Source organism: Bombyx mori, chromosome 22 (assembly GCF_030269925.1).
Source record: "Bombyx mori chromosome 22, ASM3026992v2".
NCBI classification, from domain to species: domain Eukaryota; kingdom Metazoa; phylum Arthropoda; class Insecta; order Lepidoptera; family Bombycidae; genus Bombyx; species Bombyx mori.
This window is the reverse complement of record NC_085128.1, coordinates 11,448,181-11,465,229: the sequence shown is the minus strand read 5'-3', so window position 1 is coordinate 11,465,229 and position 17,049 is coordinate 11,448,181. Positions and strand designations below refer to the sequence as shown.

Genomic DNA, 17,049 nt, shown 5'->3' with positions numbered 1-17,049 from the left:
CAGATGAGCATACGGCTCACCTGATGGTGAGTGGTTACCGTCGCCCATGGACTTCAGCAATGCAAGGGGCAGAGCCAAGCCGCTGCCTACCGAATATGTTACCGTTAATGTTTAATTCGTCTGCTAATACAGTTCCGATTTATAAGAAGGCTCTGTTACAACCTGTGTAACAATCTCATGACACGGCAGCAAGTACATCGTAATTGCGCTGAATATTAATCGTGCTTACAATGAAAAAATGAAGTCGCTTTAAGCAAGAGTTCAATGAAGCTATAAATTTTATTCTTAATTAAGATTAATAATTTTAGTTATAATGTGATTAATGTGCATTGTCGTTTAAGATTAAAACTGTATTTAATTTAATAAGCTTTTACTTTGAGTAAATTGAATCTTATAGTCTTATAGCGTATTCAGTATTTTGTTTTGTAAATTAACTAACTAATAAGGCAGCTGATATCGTTCGTCCAAGTTATATAAAAATGTACATTGTTCATATTATGGCTTTAGTAACAAACTAGCTTGAAAATTTAAAATGGACAACTAACAAAACAAAGGCATTTCACTTCTCTTTGCACTCCGAGATTCTTCAAGGCATACGAAAATGTACTGCTCAGTATTATTCTGCAGACACAGACGATCCGTATCTTGTGGATATCTCTGAAATGTATTATACCATTTCCTAGAGCGACGCTGGGTTATCGCAGCCTATTTATCCTGCCAAACAAATGGAAGGTGCATCCTTAAGTCATTCCTTCTTTTCCTCATGTAAAATCATAAAGCATAAAAAAATAAGCTATAATTCCATTTCACGCACGTATTACATTTTCGATAATTAATATTAACGGTTGAGAGCTTTTAGGAGTGAATAAATTTATTTGAATAAGTATAATTAACAGAATAATAGTCATCAAAGTTTTTGTTTTTGAAATTCTGAAGTATCTGAATTATTGTTCGCAATTATAAAATGGAATAAGTAAACTCGTTTTTAAGCTGTATATGTGTTGACAATCAAAATATTGTTTTTCATAAATGTATTTTTCACATACCTTGCACAATCGACGAATTTCAGAAAAGATTTTCTTGAGTTAAAAATGTATATCCACATGAATATCCATGGCTCAAATTCTTTGAATCGATAACTCACATACGTGAGAGCTATGGAACATCCAGCTCTCTAAATAAATTTTACATATTATATTGATTGAGGTTCAGTAACAACCATTCCGTCGTCATGGCCTAAAGGATAAGACGTCCGGTGCATTCGTGTGTAGCAATGTACCGGTATTCGAATCCCGCAGGCAGGCACCAATTTTTCTAATGAAATACGTACTTGACAAATGTTCACGATTGACTTCCACAGTGAAGGAATAACATCGTGTTGTAAAATCAAACCCGCAAAATTATAATTTGCATAATTACTAGTGGTGGGACCTCTTGTGAGTCCACACGGGTAGATACCACCACCCTGCCTATTTCTGTCGTGAAGCGGTAATGAGTTTCGGTTTGAAGGACGGGGCAGCCTTTGTAACTATACTGAGACCTTAGAACTTATATCTCAAGGTAGGTGGCGGAATTTACTTTGTAGATGTCTATGGGCTCCGGTAGCCGCTTAACACCAGGGTTCATAAGCATCTTACCACAACGAGTTCTCGTTCCGACCCAGCAAGCTAGTTCTGGTCTAGCGTATAGGCGACCTGACGTATCCGCTCTAGTTGACCGCCATCGGAACTTATATTTCTCGAGGACTTTCTCCCGAGCAGGACTCAGGAAATCTTCTCGTGGGTGGCTTATTATACCATTACCTACCATCAGGTAGCCCCATAAGATAGTCCCACACCCGCAACCCTTTAGCGCGGGTACCTCGCAGGAGACTCTGAATCCCACCCAAAAAAGGCTTAGATTAACGACTGCACAAATGACGCGATCTAATGATATACTCCTTTTAGATTTAAAACATAATGCGTGTACTCAGTGTAAAATGTAATTAGTAAATTAATTAAATGCTGTGTAAATTGAAAACGAATGAAACAAAAGAGACTCATATCTTGCTCAGTCATAAATCAAGTACAAGTTTAGCTTTGCACAAATTAATTATTCTCGAGTCAGTTATTACGTGTTTAAAAAGTTTACGTGATTTAATTGAATTAAATATGGCTTTGTCCTTCAGACATCCTTTGTGTGTGATAAATGCTATGACAATAGAGTACGTTATACCCGTTCAGTGGTAGAGAGAAATTAGTTTTAATGTATTAGCAGAGGTGCTTCGCAATTTTAGTTACGTTAAATTCATAATTCAGAATAAATGAAAATTATTGCTTTTTTTTGAGGATAAAAAAGAGTTGCTTATGTCTGACTTGTAGATCCGCTGTGGTGAATGTCGTATTTATTATACAGCAGGCCTTGTCTGTGTCATATCGTTTATTTACTATGATAATATGTGAAAATAATGTTGTATATTATCACAATTTATAGATTCCTTTATAAAACAAGCATCAAAACTAAAATGTTTTCATTAAATTAAACCTGTACTGTTGTTTTAGTTCATCATAAGTTTAGTTATAAATATAAATTATTTTTCAGCACTGACAAACTCAAATTGATATGTACATTACAATAACAACTAAAAAACAATAATGTGATTTTGAGTGGTTCTTTGTGTACATTTTTTTAAGAATAATCACGCGAAGAAAATTTTGTATCGCTATATACATGGAAGTAAAATAATGACTATAAAGCTAGATATATGTATAGAGTTTTTTGTCTTTATGGGACATTTATATGCTCTGAGGAACTGTTTAAGATGATACCATCATCTCGTTTTTCGAGGCGTTCTCTTTAGAGTTCGTCTATACTACCTGAAGCCACTGCGTTCATCCATAGTGCGTTTTACTGGTGGTAGGACCTCTTGTGAGTCTGCACGGATAGGTACCACCACCCCGCCTATTTCTGCCATGAAGCAGTAATGCGTTTCGGTTTGAAGGGTGGGGCAGCCGTTGTAAGTATACTGACACCTTAGAATCCTATCTCAAGGTGGGTGGCGGCATTTATGTTGTAGATGTCTATGGGCTCCAATAACCGCTTACAGGTGGGCTGTGAGCTCGTCCACACATCTAAGCAATAAAAAAAATAAAAAGTTTCCAGAGAACTTTTTTGCTACATAGCATCTGACTTTGGAATGAGCTTCCCTCCACGGTGTTTCTCGAGCGCTATGACATGTCCTTCTTAAAACGAGGCTTTTTTAAATCCTTCATTAAGAATAAAATATAAGACGGTTAATATGATACTGCCATTTACAGGAACAATGACAAACTATAATAACAAGTTATCTAGTAGCTGACGCTCGTAAATGTAATGTTTATATGTGAAACGATCTAGCTCACTTTCTCGCTCACTCCAAGGTCGAGTGGTTCGCGAGACGCTCTATCTATTTTCTCACTCTCGCTCGTCCTAAATTGTATCTTTTCTCTCTAGCCGTAAAGAATCTGTCGCAAGTTTAATTTTATTCTCAGCACGCCTAAAGAGGTTTCAGTTCAAATAAAAATATATACACATACTTACTAATAAATTTCGAAATAAAAAATATAAATAAGATCACATTTTCTTGTTTTTATTCAATTTTATTAACTAAGGCAATTAATATTACATACTAAAATTGATACCGTTTAGGTAAGTAGTAACTTACGAGTGAATACTACATACCTATATATATATAAATGCATCGTCATCAAATTCTGCTTACTCGCTCTGTTGCAACTGAATCGCGATTAGAATTTTTCAGAGTTCATAGATTTAACATAAAATATAGAACTGTATAATAATATCATATTTGAGCCGGTCACCGTCCTCGTCGAACCCGTCGTTTGCGTCGAAAAGCTCGACGAGCGAATTAACCCATAGACACAGCCCACTGAGTTTCTCGCCGGATCTTCTCACAGGGTCGCGTTTCCGATCTGGTGGTAGATTCTGCGAAACGATTACGCTGAAATAGCCTCTCATGACTATCAGCTTAGGTAGGAACAAAAATATATATATATATTTGAGCGCGCTTTGATTTTATTGAGGGTCTAATTAGAATTATCATTTCCATGACCTACATAGTTTAAATTTTAAAGTATAGCGAGGTTAATTTAAATAAACAAAAAATTGTCATCACTGAAACTCTAAAGCAAGCAGTTTGACGCGTATGTTTTTATTTTACTGTTTAGTAAAATGAATATAAGTTTATCATTGGTTCATTTTGTGTTTATACAGCGGACCGCTCAATTAACATAATAAATAGCACCGAAACCTATGTCGCTAGAGAAAACTCTGAGACAGAACATGAATATATAGAGTGCTAGTTAGCCCCTTCCAAAGTGTTCTCGCGATTCGCCCAACGAACTTGGCTCATAAATCCACGCCTTACATGATGCTTGTTTGCATAATACAAGACTTAGTCGGCTTTGTTCCAAGAGTTTGATAGGCTAAACTAGCGTGTTACAAAACTTTAATTTTAGTTTGTAATAATAGTTATGGTATATCTGCTATAATTAAAGTTAATTTCACAGTTTGGGCTCGAGTTTTTATTGTCATTATATTATTAAGGTTCTTGGTTACTTTGGTCACATTGCTCGGTGGCCATCAGACAACCTTGAAAGATTGATTGTGGTGGGCAAGGTAGAAGGGAAAAGACCCGCCGGCCGGCCACCAAACCGTTGGTCGGATCAGATAACTGTGCTCACTGGACTCTCTGTTGCGAACGCCCTGAGAGAAGCCGAAAACCGAAGCAAATGGAAGCTGATGGTACAAAAAGCCACGAAGGGCTTTCAGGGACACGACCTTCAGCAATGAAGTATTCGACTAAGAAGAGATATTTTTTTTGACGTTTCGGATACTAAGCAGTTGTCGTGGTCACCGGCAATTAAAGTTCTATTCGTCGATATATCAATATTGTGATAACTACCGTCTATTTGTCTATAAAAAGTATTTTTAGACCTTGTCTTCGTTACATTTCATATAGAACGCGAGATTAAACCTTAAAATTAGTTACATTATGTTGTCTACGACTCGTGAAAACCAAAGAAAATACTATATTTATGTTTAATTTCTGTTAGTCACAGAAAATTATTGTCCACGCTTGATGGACCATTATTAAATATGCAGTCGCTGTAGAAGGGATTACGGTCATACAAACAGCTACTGCACTAATGAATCCCAGGTTATGCATTTTCAATGTCTACAATACATTAATTTGTAGTTATTTTTTTATTTTATTGCATAACTTGGTGGACAAGCTCACAGCCCATCTGGTGTTAAGTGGTTACCGAAGCCCATAGACATCTACAACGTACATGTCACCACCCACCTTGAGATATGAGTTCTAAGGTATCAGTACAGTTACAACGGCTGGCCTACTCTTCAAACCTACCTACGGGTGGTGATACTTACCCGTGCGGACTCAAGAGGTCCTACCACAAGTAAATTTAATATATAATACAATATATATAATTTATGTAATACGTGATACTTGCGTACATTTACAAGAGTCAAGTGCGCCGTTAAACGCATGGATGCTTCCAGAATAAGTGGGATGGTACCTACTCGTACAGGCGTATTTATAATATGCGCGCAATTTTCATGAATGCACCAGTAGTTAAAAAATATTTAAACTGATCCAATTTTGTTGTTTATTAAGCTGTTACTGCAATGTCGAAGCCTTTTTTTTGTTTTTTGTGTCGATGGGGAATCCCAGTCTTTACGGATACCCTGCCGACGGAGGTCGGACCGGGTTATGTCGGACTCCGCGCCTCCAGTGGAAAAAGAGGGAGAGGTCGCGAATCGCAGTCCACGCCCTCCCCCAATTAGTCATAGGAGACTACGCCTTTAGAAAGGCGCGCTGGGCTAAGCTCGGCTCTCGCCAAACCCGCCCAGCTTAACGACTACCGACTAAACCCCAACGAGCTCCTCCACTCCGGCTGGGCGGGGACCCAGGTACCGCCATGTGCGCGCCATGGGCAATGTCGAAGCCTGCAATTACCATACAGTATTTAGACAAAATGTAAACTGTAAGTGATTTTCTATTTATAGCAAGAACAATGAGATTTTACAGGATGGATTAGCAATGCTTTTAGTGATAAAACGCGACCGTGACGTGACAAGGGTCCGTATGTCAGCTGCGCCGTGACGTCATACCCAAATATTCAAACTCAGCGTAATACATTTTATATTTTTTAGATTTGAATCCGGAATGATGGTAAAAAGAGTTAAGAGCAATTTTATACGTTGTATAGTTGCGTGTGAACAATGTTTGTACATTTTTATGGACTCTGATGACAATTTGTAGCCAGCTGAGCATTTCCGTTGGGGTATATATTTTTTTATTAAATACGAATAATATTTATTGCGTTTCTGATTTCTCACGGTTGATAGTATCTTGACGTTATTTATTTTTAGAAAGCGGAGAATTGCATTTAGCTTATTCCGATTTAATGATTAAACAAGATAAAAATTAATTCATTTAACTATTATTTTTATACTAGACAGTCAAAGAATAGGCAGCGGCTAGGCTGTGCCCCTAGCAATTCTGATTTCCATAAGCGATGATAACTACTTACCATCAAGTATATTTTGGACTGTATAAAATTTTGCAAAATACTACCTTATAACGGCAATTTGTCATTGCGTTAACTCTGCGATAACGCAGCTAGATTGTAATGAACAATTTGTTCACTGCTATCAAAAACGAATGCTCTTCCGAATTCGAAGAGAAACTCACATTTTTCGAGATGAAACAGAAACTAACTCAGTATATTAGCGTGGAAATGGGTAATTAACAATATTCAATAAAACCATGGATCAAATCGAGTCTAACGCTTCCTGAAAACAAAATTTTTATTAGTAAACAAATCTCGAATTAGCAAATGTTATTTTTATCTTTATAAAAATGTTTAGACATTTTTGTTTTGGTTGTCTTGATAAAATAATTATTATTTCTTTTTGTTTGTTCTGTTACATCCCGAAATTTAAATTCCTTTGGACTAAGAAGAATGTTTTTATTCTAACGATATTGTTTTTTTTGTTAAATGCTAATAATGTAGTATACAAATATTTCAGAGTTAAGATTTGGCTTAACAATAAAATGGAGTGTAAATAAAATGTGTTATACTTTGTGTGGTATTTGATTTATATCGCATGTACAACAGTAATGGTAGTAAAATTTTAATTATTTGCTCCTTTCCAGTAAAAAAAATATGTTTAGTTACATGCCGTTCTCGTCATCATTTTAGTGCTCATACGTACAACATAGTCAGCTTTTGACGTTTTTATATGACACACGACTACACGTTGCCTGAGATGAATAACAAATAAATGTATTTCCACAAAACTATTGTACATATTATTTAGATATTGAATTGATTTAATCGGCAGTACATAGAAATGAAATAGTTGTATAAGGTATAATATAATGATGGTTTTGTGTAGGAAAAACTTTACAATTTTTTTTAAATCATTAGATAAGCGGATATCCAATTTTATGCTCAGTAACATTATTATTGATACTAGTGGTCCCGCAGTAGTCGTATTTCGACTATAAAATTAATTGAAATTATAAGTTCAAACATTATTATGGTTCTATTGTCAAACACTATTATACATCTATAACATTATCACAGATTTCGCCAAAACTACACTGTAGATAAATAATATTAAAGACAAACAATATTAATCTACTCTCAATTTGACAAAGACTTTAAACAATAACAAAAGTTTGACAATTGACATTAAACAAAGAGTATGTGTGTGTGTCAAATACATGGTGGTGTGTGTAAAGTTTATTTTTATTGATTTTATGTATCATTAACGCATAATTCGAAAAAATATTAGCATTCTGCGCTCCTTCTCTATATTCGCTGTGTGGGAAATTTCATACTCCTCCGTCCGCGCAATTTTCGTAAAAAGGGGTACAAAGTTTTTGCTTCACGTATTAATAAATAGATAATAGACGTTTTACAGTCATCTTCGGAAATAGATACCATAATGAAGTAAACACCGTAATAATGCATTATCTATCGCGTTCCACGACATAGCTGCGATCAGGTCCTTTGTCAGCTACTTGGTAGACTTCGATTAATTAGTTTAATTACCTCAATGTTCGCGGTTCATTAAACTGTTAACTTGTAGGTATTCTAAACCATTCATACCTGAATAATGGCAATCGAACGTCGTTATACTTAATAGCACACTTGATAACATTCTACGTGTCTCCTTCTGATTCGTTTACTGACAATTTTTCTTTTAGATAATGTGTCTTAGTTTTCCTTTTTGTTTATCATTTTTAGCGTTTATTGCTTGGTTTCGTTAATTTATTTTATGGTTTTCGAATTAAAATGTGAAATTCTCTAGACTTTTTACAATGTTGTTAAGCAAATTAATGTCAGATGAAGAGGCAACAACAACCGCTCCGAGATAAGTCAATATTTATTACTCAACTTTTTAAAAGGTATTAGAGATATCACAGTATGAATACTTACCATTGAAACAGATACCTTTAGATTTTAAAGAAAATATGAATCAAACGTACTCTTCAGGAACGACTTCTAACTGTGAACGATTAATATAGTTGAAAACAATTGAATATGCAATTTCGAAAAGGGCACATCTCTGAAAATGTAAAATGTTCAGGAAATGAAAAAAAAACTGATTATTTTCTAAAGAAGTGTAAAATTTAAAATATTAACTTTTGAGATATATTTTAGTATTAATTAGCAATTGAAAATTACTGGAATTATTATAAAATGGGTGTAGGTAAGCCTCAAAACTATATGTATATGAACAAAAACGTTATTGACAAAATATGAGACATGTGCCGTTTTCGAAATTGCATATTCAATTACATTATAAGCAAGTTTAATTCACGTAATTTTTTGCACGCCGGTAAATCCTTCGCTATACTTTTTTTTATTTATTGCTTAGATGGGTGGACGAGCTCACAGCCCACCTCATGTTAAGTGGTTACTGGAGCCCATAGACATCTACAACGTAAATGCGCCACCCACCTTGAGATATAAGTTATAAGGTCTCAGTATAGTAGTTACAACGGCTGCCCCGCCCTTCAATCCGAAACACATTACTGCTTCACGGCAGAAATAGGCAGGGTGGTGGTACTTACCCCTGCGGACTCACAAGAGGTCCTACCACCAATCAAAACAAGGCCACAAAATCATGTCTAATGATGAATGGCAGCATTCATGTTTTGTGGCCTTCGGTAACTAGCTATAATCAGTTGCGCTGTGAGCCCCATCATGCATCTGTTTCCAAAAGTTTCCAGAAGAAAACAATGTGATACTTCAGTATCACAGGTAGCTTGAATATTTTGTTCCTACGTAATCGCTGGTGGCTTAAGGGGCTATTCTAGCTACTCAAGAAAAATTATAATAACTTACACGCATAAGTTGAAAATCTTTTACCTTTAAACGAGCAATTCTTGTATATTAATATATATGTATATAACTTGTATCTCGGAAACGGCTCCAACGATTTTCATAAAATTTAGTATACAAGGGATTTCGGGGGCAATAAATCGATCTAGCTACAATTTATTTTCAGAAAATGTTGTTTTATTCGTGTTTTCAATAATCAACTCTTCCCGACATCTATTGGCGAATAACAATACTAACCGCTTTAAAGACACAACAAGATGGCGTTATAAAAAAAAACCATCATCTAGTTATCTTTAAAACGCATAAAAATAAACAACGCATTGTATCCGCATAGAAAAATGTTTTGCATCTATAATATATCCTGAAAATGTATCCATTACGTTGTCCGCATACATCAGAGCTGTCGTTTTTGAAGGCCCATATCTACAGCCTTTGTCCTGGTACATTATTTATACAGAATATAGCCGGGGGCTCTCTACATGTATCGGTCTAATGGAGTTTACGCCACAGGTAGAGTTAGGACGAAAAAATAAACTTAATTTTTAAATGGGTTAAGAGTGCCGTTTTCCCTCTTGTACCACCATCAATTATTCACCATCGGTCAAAGTGAGGTCATCGTTAAATAAAACGTGCCCATGCCGACCGAGACAAGGCTGGGTTTTACAGGCGGCCCCAGACGCACATAGGCCCACTTAAAATACGCATTGCCGGGACGCTGCATTCGCGTAACAAAATATATCAAGTACGGGTTAATAAAGCAGGTATGTTGGTCCATATGCAAATTATCAACGTAAATTATTGTTCAATGTCTAAAAGAACGATTTATACGCAATGCCACAGCGGAGTTATTGAAATATATGTCCCCAAAGACAATATTCCGATGCGGAGATGCGAATCGACAGCGTAGATTAAACTCTATAACTCGGCGAGACGGCTTAGATTTGTTTGCATATTGTGATAAACGACAAAAAAAAAACAACAAAAATGGATTTTACGGTAATGTTCGAATAAAAGCCGAGCAAATAGAAATGAGTCGTTTCACATCGAAACATAAATCTAACGAATGGCATTTGCATGCAGAAACAGTGAACACAATTCATTTCAGTATCGGTTCTGACCCAGACGGTATCATTAAAGAATAAATATTCTAGTACGAGTTTTATCGGAGATCTTAAATTTGATGCAAATCAAAATTCGTATATTTTTATATTCAGATATGTACGACCCTTCAGGATGATTGTTGAAGACTTCTGTTCAGTCATGTCTCAGTCCATTTCGTACGGCTATTTACCTTTCCTTTGCTCTGGAAAAAGGTTGCTTTTTTAGTCTTTGTTATGAAAATGTTGAATCTTCAAGCACAATTTCAGTTACAATAGATAAACTGAAATTTATAAACTAGCTTGTTACAATGTATTTTTTTTTTATGTAAACAAAATTGTTTGGATTAAAATAATTTCTTCGATTTTCCTGGTGGTAGGAACTCTTGTGAGTCCGCACGGGTAGGTACCACCACCCTGCCTATTTCTAACGTGAAGCAGTAATGCATTTCGCTTTGAAGGGTAGGGCAGCCGTTGTAACTATACTGAGATCTTAGAACTTATATCTCAAGGTGGGTGGCGCATTTACCTTGTAGATGTCTATGGGCTCCGGTAACCACTTAACACCAGGTGGGCTATAAGCTCGTCTACCCATCTAAACAATAAAAAAAATTGTTTTAGCTAAACCATACGTATTTAAGTGGTGACCCATGTGGGTAGGGTATTACTGCTATACTGCCTACTTCTACCGCGAATCAGATTTGGATTCCGGTTTGAAGAATAAAACAGGCGTTATTACGTACGATACCATTAAGACTGTGACATTACATATTATTATTTCAAAGCTAGTGGTGGAATTTGCTTTGTTGAGTCTGTAGGCTTCAACTAAACGCTATGTGACAGTGAGCATGACTGACTTCCGAGACCTCAATCAATGAGTTTCTACTATGAACAATACAGCTATAACATTATATCTAGCTATACATAATTAGACTGGCAAGTAGTGTTAGCTCGAGCGACAACTTATCTATTGTTAAACTAATAATGCTTTACCTTGTTCTACAATGTGCATTAGTTACTAGTACGTTTAGTAATGAAATGTATGTATAATACATATGTATGTAAGTACACAAAATTATTTTGGGACTACTAAAATTGAGAATATTTTAGAAATATAGGTATGTATAGGTATTTATTAGTCGAGAATCATCAAATAATGGTGATGACAGTTTTTTAACAATATTTACAGAGTCAAATTTATCAGACCCGACAGATTCGTTCGTTAGTGTGTCATTGATTTTATTGGACTGAAACTTTTTACAATAATAGTTGTTGAGGATAATTTAGGGAAGTTTTTGGAACGAAGTTCCTTATGGGACGATGCGGAGGGGTACCCTAGCTGGGAAAAAAACGACCGTAACGTAAGACTTTTATTTTTTGTTTGATAACAATATATCAGTTTTGATGGTATGTGAGTCGTTTCGCCCTGCTGGCTAAACCTGAAACTGGAAAGGCTTCTAGGCCACCGATAACCCTACCTTCCTAAAAGAAAAGTCGTTTTAATCACTGACTTTTTTTTTTTATTGCTTAGATGGGTGGACGAGCTCACAGCCCACCTGGTGTTAAGTGGTTACTGGAGCCCATAGACATCTACAATGTAAATGCGCCACCCACCTTGAGATATAAGTTCTAAGGTCTCAGTATAGTTACAACGGCTGCCCCACCCTTCAAACCGAAACGCATTACTGCTTCACGGCAGAAATAGGCGGGGTGGTGGTACCTACCCGTGCGGACTCACATGAGGTCCTACCACCAGTATAACTTTGAACTCTGAACTTTGAACTTCATTCGCAACCGCTCAATTTTCATTACAAATTTGCAATTACAATTTGCATTGCGTTACCAATTGGCATTCATTGCCGCTTAGTTTTTATTTATGTATTTACTAAGATCAGCTCACTGCCAAACTAATTAGCTGAACAGATTGAACTCATTTTCGCCAAATAATATATGTTACCATAGTGGTATTTCTGATGCAACTTATTAAATATAGTTTAAACCGTAGTTCGGTCGTCAAGCTTCGATTGTGGCCAATTTTCCTTCCGAACTCTAAAGTATGATTGTTATTGAATAGAAATAGCCAGTATAGCGGTATCATTATTTATACAATCATAACACATCTTACTACCATTACAAGATACACACGAATTCAGATTAAACTAAAAATTACTGTATTATCCGTTATACGGTCAATACAGCATTGAAATCGCTATTGAAGCCGGGTGCGTGACGCATTACGTGTAAAATATTTTATTCATGACATCTCATCGTTCATACGTGCAATAACAGTTTCTGTTGTGTTCCAATGGGGAAGGGAAAGCAGGATATAAATCCGATTTGTACCGGCATATATCATGGTCAGAACGCAGCTCACGATTTATTCACATTTCGTTCCGTATGTCCGTGGCTGTGTTCAGTGAGTTTTCGATGGCTTTTAATGAATTTTGGGTGAGTATTTTTGAGCTGAGTTAATTAGTGCAGACAAAAAAGTTTTGAAAAAAAAGTACATCACTAGTATTACGAACTTCTTTGGTGAGAAAATTGTGTGTGTGTGTGTGTTTTTTTAATGTAGTATTCGCAGCCATTGAACGTAGCCTATACCTATATATAAGTATTATTAATACATTCACCTAATATCTTATAATGGGCGACAGAATTGATCTTCTTGTTCTTCCATTCCAAAAATTGAATCAATCCCAAATTTAATGTATTTATTTAAAACTCAGCATGCTACCTATCGATTAATATATTAGTTTCAGTTTGATAGTACAATGTTCAGTACTAATGTTTTCAATGGAGTAACCAATACGATTAGATCGAAGTGGGACGCGTGCCAAAACTAGTTAACTTGCTCTGTGTGATTCAAATGTATCTACACGTACACGATCAATATACTGGACGGTAAATAGGTCAATTTGTGGTAATACTGAGTGAATGGTAGTAGTAGTTAATAAGACCAATCGTTCAGGTAAATATGAATGTTTATTACTAAATGTAAAAACAGATCGAATTCACGAACACTCTGTAAGAACGCACGGAAGCTGGTAGAGGTGAAAAATAACAATAATTATTAGGTTATAGGACAAGCTGTATAAAAATAATCATTAAAAATCATTTGGTTGTAGAATGAGCGATAACTGGAGTATGAAATGAGTGTCGTGGAATAAAGCCAATCTTCCATCTCGGAAGAGAGCAGTGGAATTATAGCCATTACCGAAAAATTAACTCAAAAAAAGTTCAAATGAAGCGAATCTGTAATAGTGCTTTTTAAACATATAACCAGGCCTCTACTTATGAAGTTAATCACGTTTGAAACATAATTTATTTATGACTGGCAATAATAAATTTAAGTATAAAATAATGAAATTCTATTTTCAAATTCACCTATTTTTTATCGATTAGTGTTTTGTTTTTATTAGATTTGTATATTTTTCATCAACATGAACACTATAAAGATATAAGTAATTATGTAATAAGAGTTCCGTCACGGTAGCAATTCCGCACAAACGGCTTATTACATTAATTACTTGTACGGAGTGCCACTACAAACGAACGCCCGCACTTTTTACTGGTGGTAGGACCTCTAGTGAGTCCGCACGAGTAGGTACCACCACTCCGCCTATTTCTGCCGAGAAGCAGTAATGCGTTTCAGTTTCAAGGGCGGGGCAGCCGTTGTAACTATACTGAGACCTTAGAACTTATATCTCAAGGTGGGTGGCGCATTTACGTTGTAGATGTCTATGGGCTCCAGTAACCACTTAACACCAGGTGGGCTGTGAGATCGTCCACACATTTAAGCAAAAAAAAAACGTGCGACTGTTTGTTGGTTTGAATGCTTACGACATGGAAAAGTTTGAACTAAAAAATGAACCCTGTGGTCGCCCGAAAACAAAAGTCAACAACGGCGAATTAAAGGCGACGGTGGACGCTGACAATACTCAATCTGCCGCTGAGGTAGTAGCAGCTTTCAGCGTTAGCATCAAAACCAAATTGGTGCATTTGCGTCAAATTGGCAAGCTAAAAAACTTGACAGGTGGGTGCGGCACGAACTGAACGAATGTCATCGCGACGAACCTTGCCTTGCTTAATAATTACAGAAACGAAGGGATTTAACCGCATCGCAGGTGATGGCGATAAAAAATGGGATTCTTTTTGATAATCATAAGCGGTCATAATGTAATTTACTGGTTTAGCACTTAGGCAATACCCTAAACCAAAACTTACCCTTAAAAAGTCATGGTCACTGTTTGGTGATCTATTGCCGGTATGCTTCATCACAGCTTCTTACTAAATGGCACCAGCATTACTGCGGATGTGTACTATGACGGTGAGTACATAGCAATATCAGCAATTAATCAGGTATCCTTTGAGATACTCTTGATTCATTCGTTGATTGATGGTTAATCATTAAATAGATGAGGAAATGAGAAAAGATTATGAGTGTTTTAGCAGAAAGTACCTTAATCTCATACTGGGCGCCAAGAGTCTCATACCCCGAATTATTATGGGATTTGTCATGGAGTCGGCTTCTTGCAAAAGTCGGTCGATCAGTGGCGCTTTACTTTGTTATCGGTCGTTTCCAAAATAAAAATCCTTTGTCATGTAAGATAATAGGTATTACGACATTACAAACCGATACAAGTTTGTACAAGTTGTAACCCAGTTTCATAAGAAACAATCATCACGTGACACTTAACAAAACTCTGTCTTACAAGACCTTCACACGAATCTCCTCAGGTTATAGCCCCGTGACCTCACCTACTCATTCGGTGACGCTGACATAGGCCTCTAGGGCTACGTTCTACGTACGCTAGTTGAGGTAGGAAAAAAAACACCCGAATCACATTTTTTTCATTATATATTATATATTACCTACTCTACTCTAGTACTAAATATATGAAATAAAATACAATGAAAACAAAAATGTTGGTAAGTAATTTTATTGATCCTTTTAATAAATAACATTTCACTTACATTAATAAACTTAATACATTTTATAGATTAAGATCCAAGTTTCTCTTTCAATAGTGCGCCCAATTCGGCCACGCCGTTCACATTATATTTCTGTGCAAAAGGTTTCTTTTCCATTTCATTCAACCACGTTTGTGTTTTGGGGAATCTATAAGATAACACACAATCACGTTAATGGACTCAATATTTTGAGGGAAGCAGGTAAAAGAAAAATAATAAATCTATTAAATTATACGCTTGTTATACGGGATAAGCGAAATAAATGATAGATTTGTGAAAGTAATGATTTTTCGTAGAGGATAAATTTATTTCATAATAACGAAATATTGCTATATAATTTAAATTTAACTTAATTACAGTGAAAATTGTTTATCGTTCACGAATTACATCAACATCGTGTAATAAAAATCAAACCCGCAAAAATTTTAATTTGCGTAAATTTTAATTCACTAACGTCACGACGCTATGCGTATCCGCGTGCACTGATCTGCCTATGTTTACTACTTTTTTTTTTATTGCCCTTGTAGGCAGACGAGCATACGGCCCACCTGATGTTGAGTGGTTACCGTCACCCATGGACTTCAGCAATGCTAGGGGGCAGAGCCAAGCCGCTGCCTACCGCTATACTACTACGAAGTAAAAGTAATGCGTTTCGGTTTCAAGGTTGAGACCCTTGAATAACACTATACAATTGAGACTTAGACATTTATCACCAGGTGGGCCTGAGCTCAATTATGACAAGTTTAATAGACTAATGTGTCTATTTGACCTTCAAGACTATAATTGGGAAACAAACAACCAAATTTTTTGTTGTCAAAAAAAACGTAACTAGAATTAGTTTGCCGTAAAATGACATAGCTATTTTTAATACGCAGAATTTAGTACCTGTTTCATTTTAGAATAATGCTTTCAACGCGAATAAAACTGAGGAGCACCTTTAGCATATAATTAATAGTTTACAGTACTCACTTGGCTCCATCTAAAGGCACAATAAAAAGGAGAGATGAAACTACGGCGTAGGCAGAAATGTCAGCAATCGTCAAGTTATTGGTGGCTATGAATTTGGTGTTCGATAGATAAGTTTCAACATAACCATATGCTTCGATAATGTCATTAATTTGCTTCTCCGTGACAGTTTTACATCCTTCAATTATGACTGGAAACTGGAATAATACACGTTTATCAATAATATTATGGTACCAAAAAAGTTTGAGGTGTTAATTAAAACAAACAGTAGCCGATCTTTTTTACTGGTGGTAGGACCTCTTGTGAGTCCGCACGGGTAGGTACCACCGCCCCGCTTATTTCTGCCGTGAAGTAGTAATGCGTTTCGGGTTGAAGGGTGGGGCAGCCGTTGTGACTATACTGAGACCTTAGAACTATATCTCAAGGTGTGTGGCGCATTTACGTTGTAGATGTCTATGGGCTCCAGTAACCACTTAACACCAGGTAGGCTGTGAGCTCGTCCACACATCTAAGCAAAAAAAAGTGTATATTTCTTATCAATAAGAAAGAAAAATATACAAAGTAGATACGAGGAAAAATAAAAATAACAAAAAAAA

At 36.0% G+C, this 17,049-nt stretch overlaps 1 protein-coding gene across 4 annotated transcripts in view; it reads right to left on the bottom strand.

Annotated features, from left to right (window-relative positions):
- Positions 1-15,440: 15,440 nt before the first annotated feature.
- Positions 15,441-17,049, bottom strand: part of GSTe3 (glutathione S-transferase epsilon 3) — a 42,610-nt gene continuing 41,001 nt past the window's right edge. For 3 of the 4 annotated variants that reach the window (XM_038018673.2, XM_038018672.2, XM_012691421.4), the window contains exons 5-6: positions 16,457-16,650; positions 15,441-15,635 (exon numbers count right to left, since the gene is read on the bottom strand). In XM_038018673.2, the coding sequence (XP_037874601.1) occupies positions 15,518-15,635; positions 16,457-16,650 (312 nt within the window). In that variant the 3' untranslated portion in view covers positions 15,441-15,517. The remainder of the gene's footprint in view (positions 15,636-16,456; positions 16,651-17,049) is intronic. The other variant, NM_001114994.1, reaches the window with a different exon arrangement.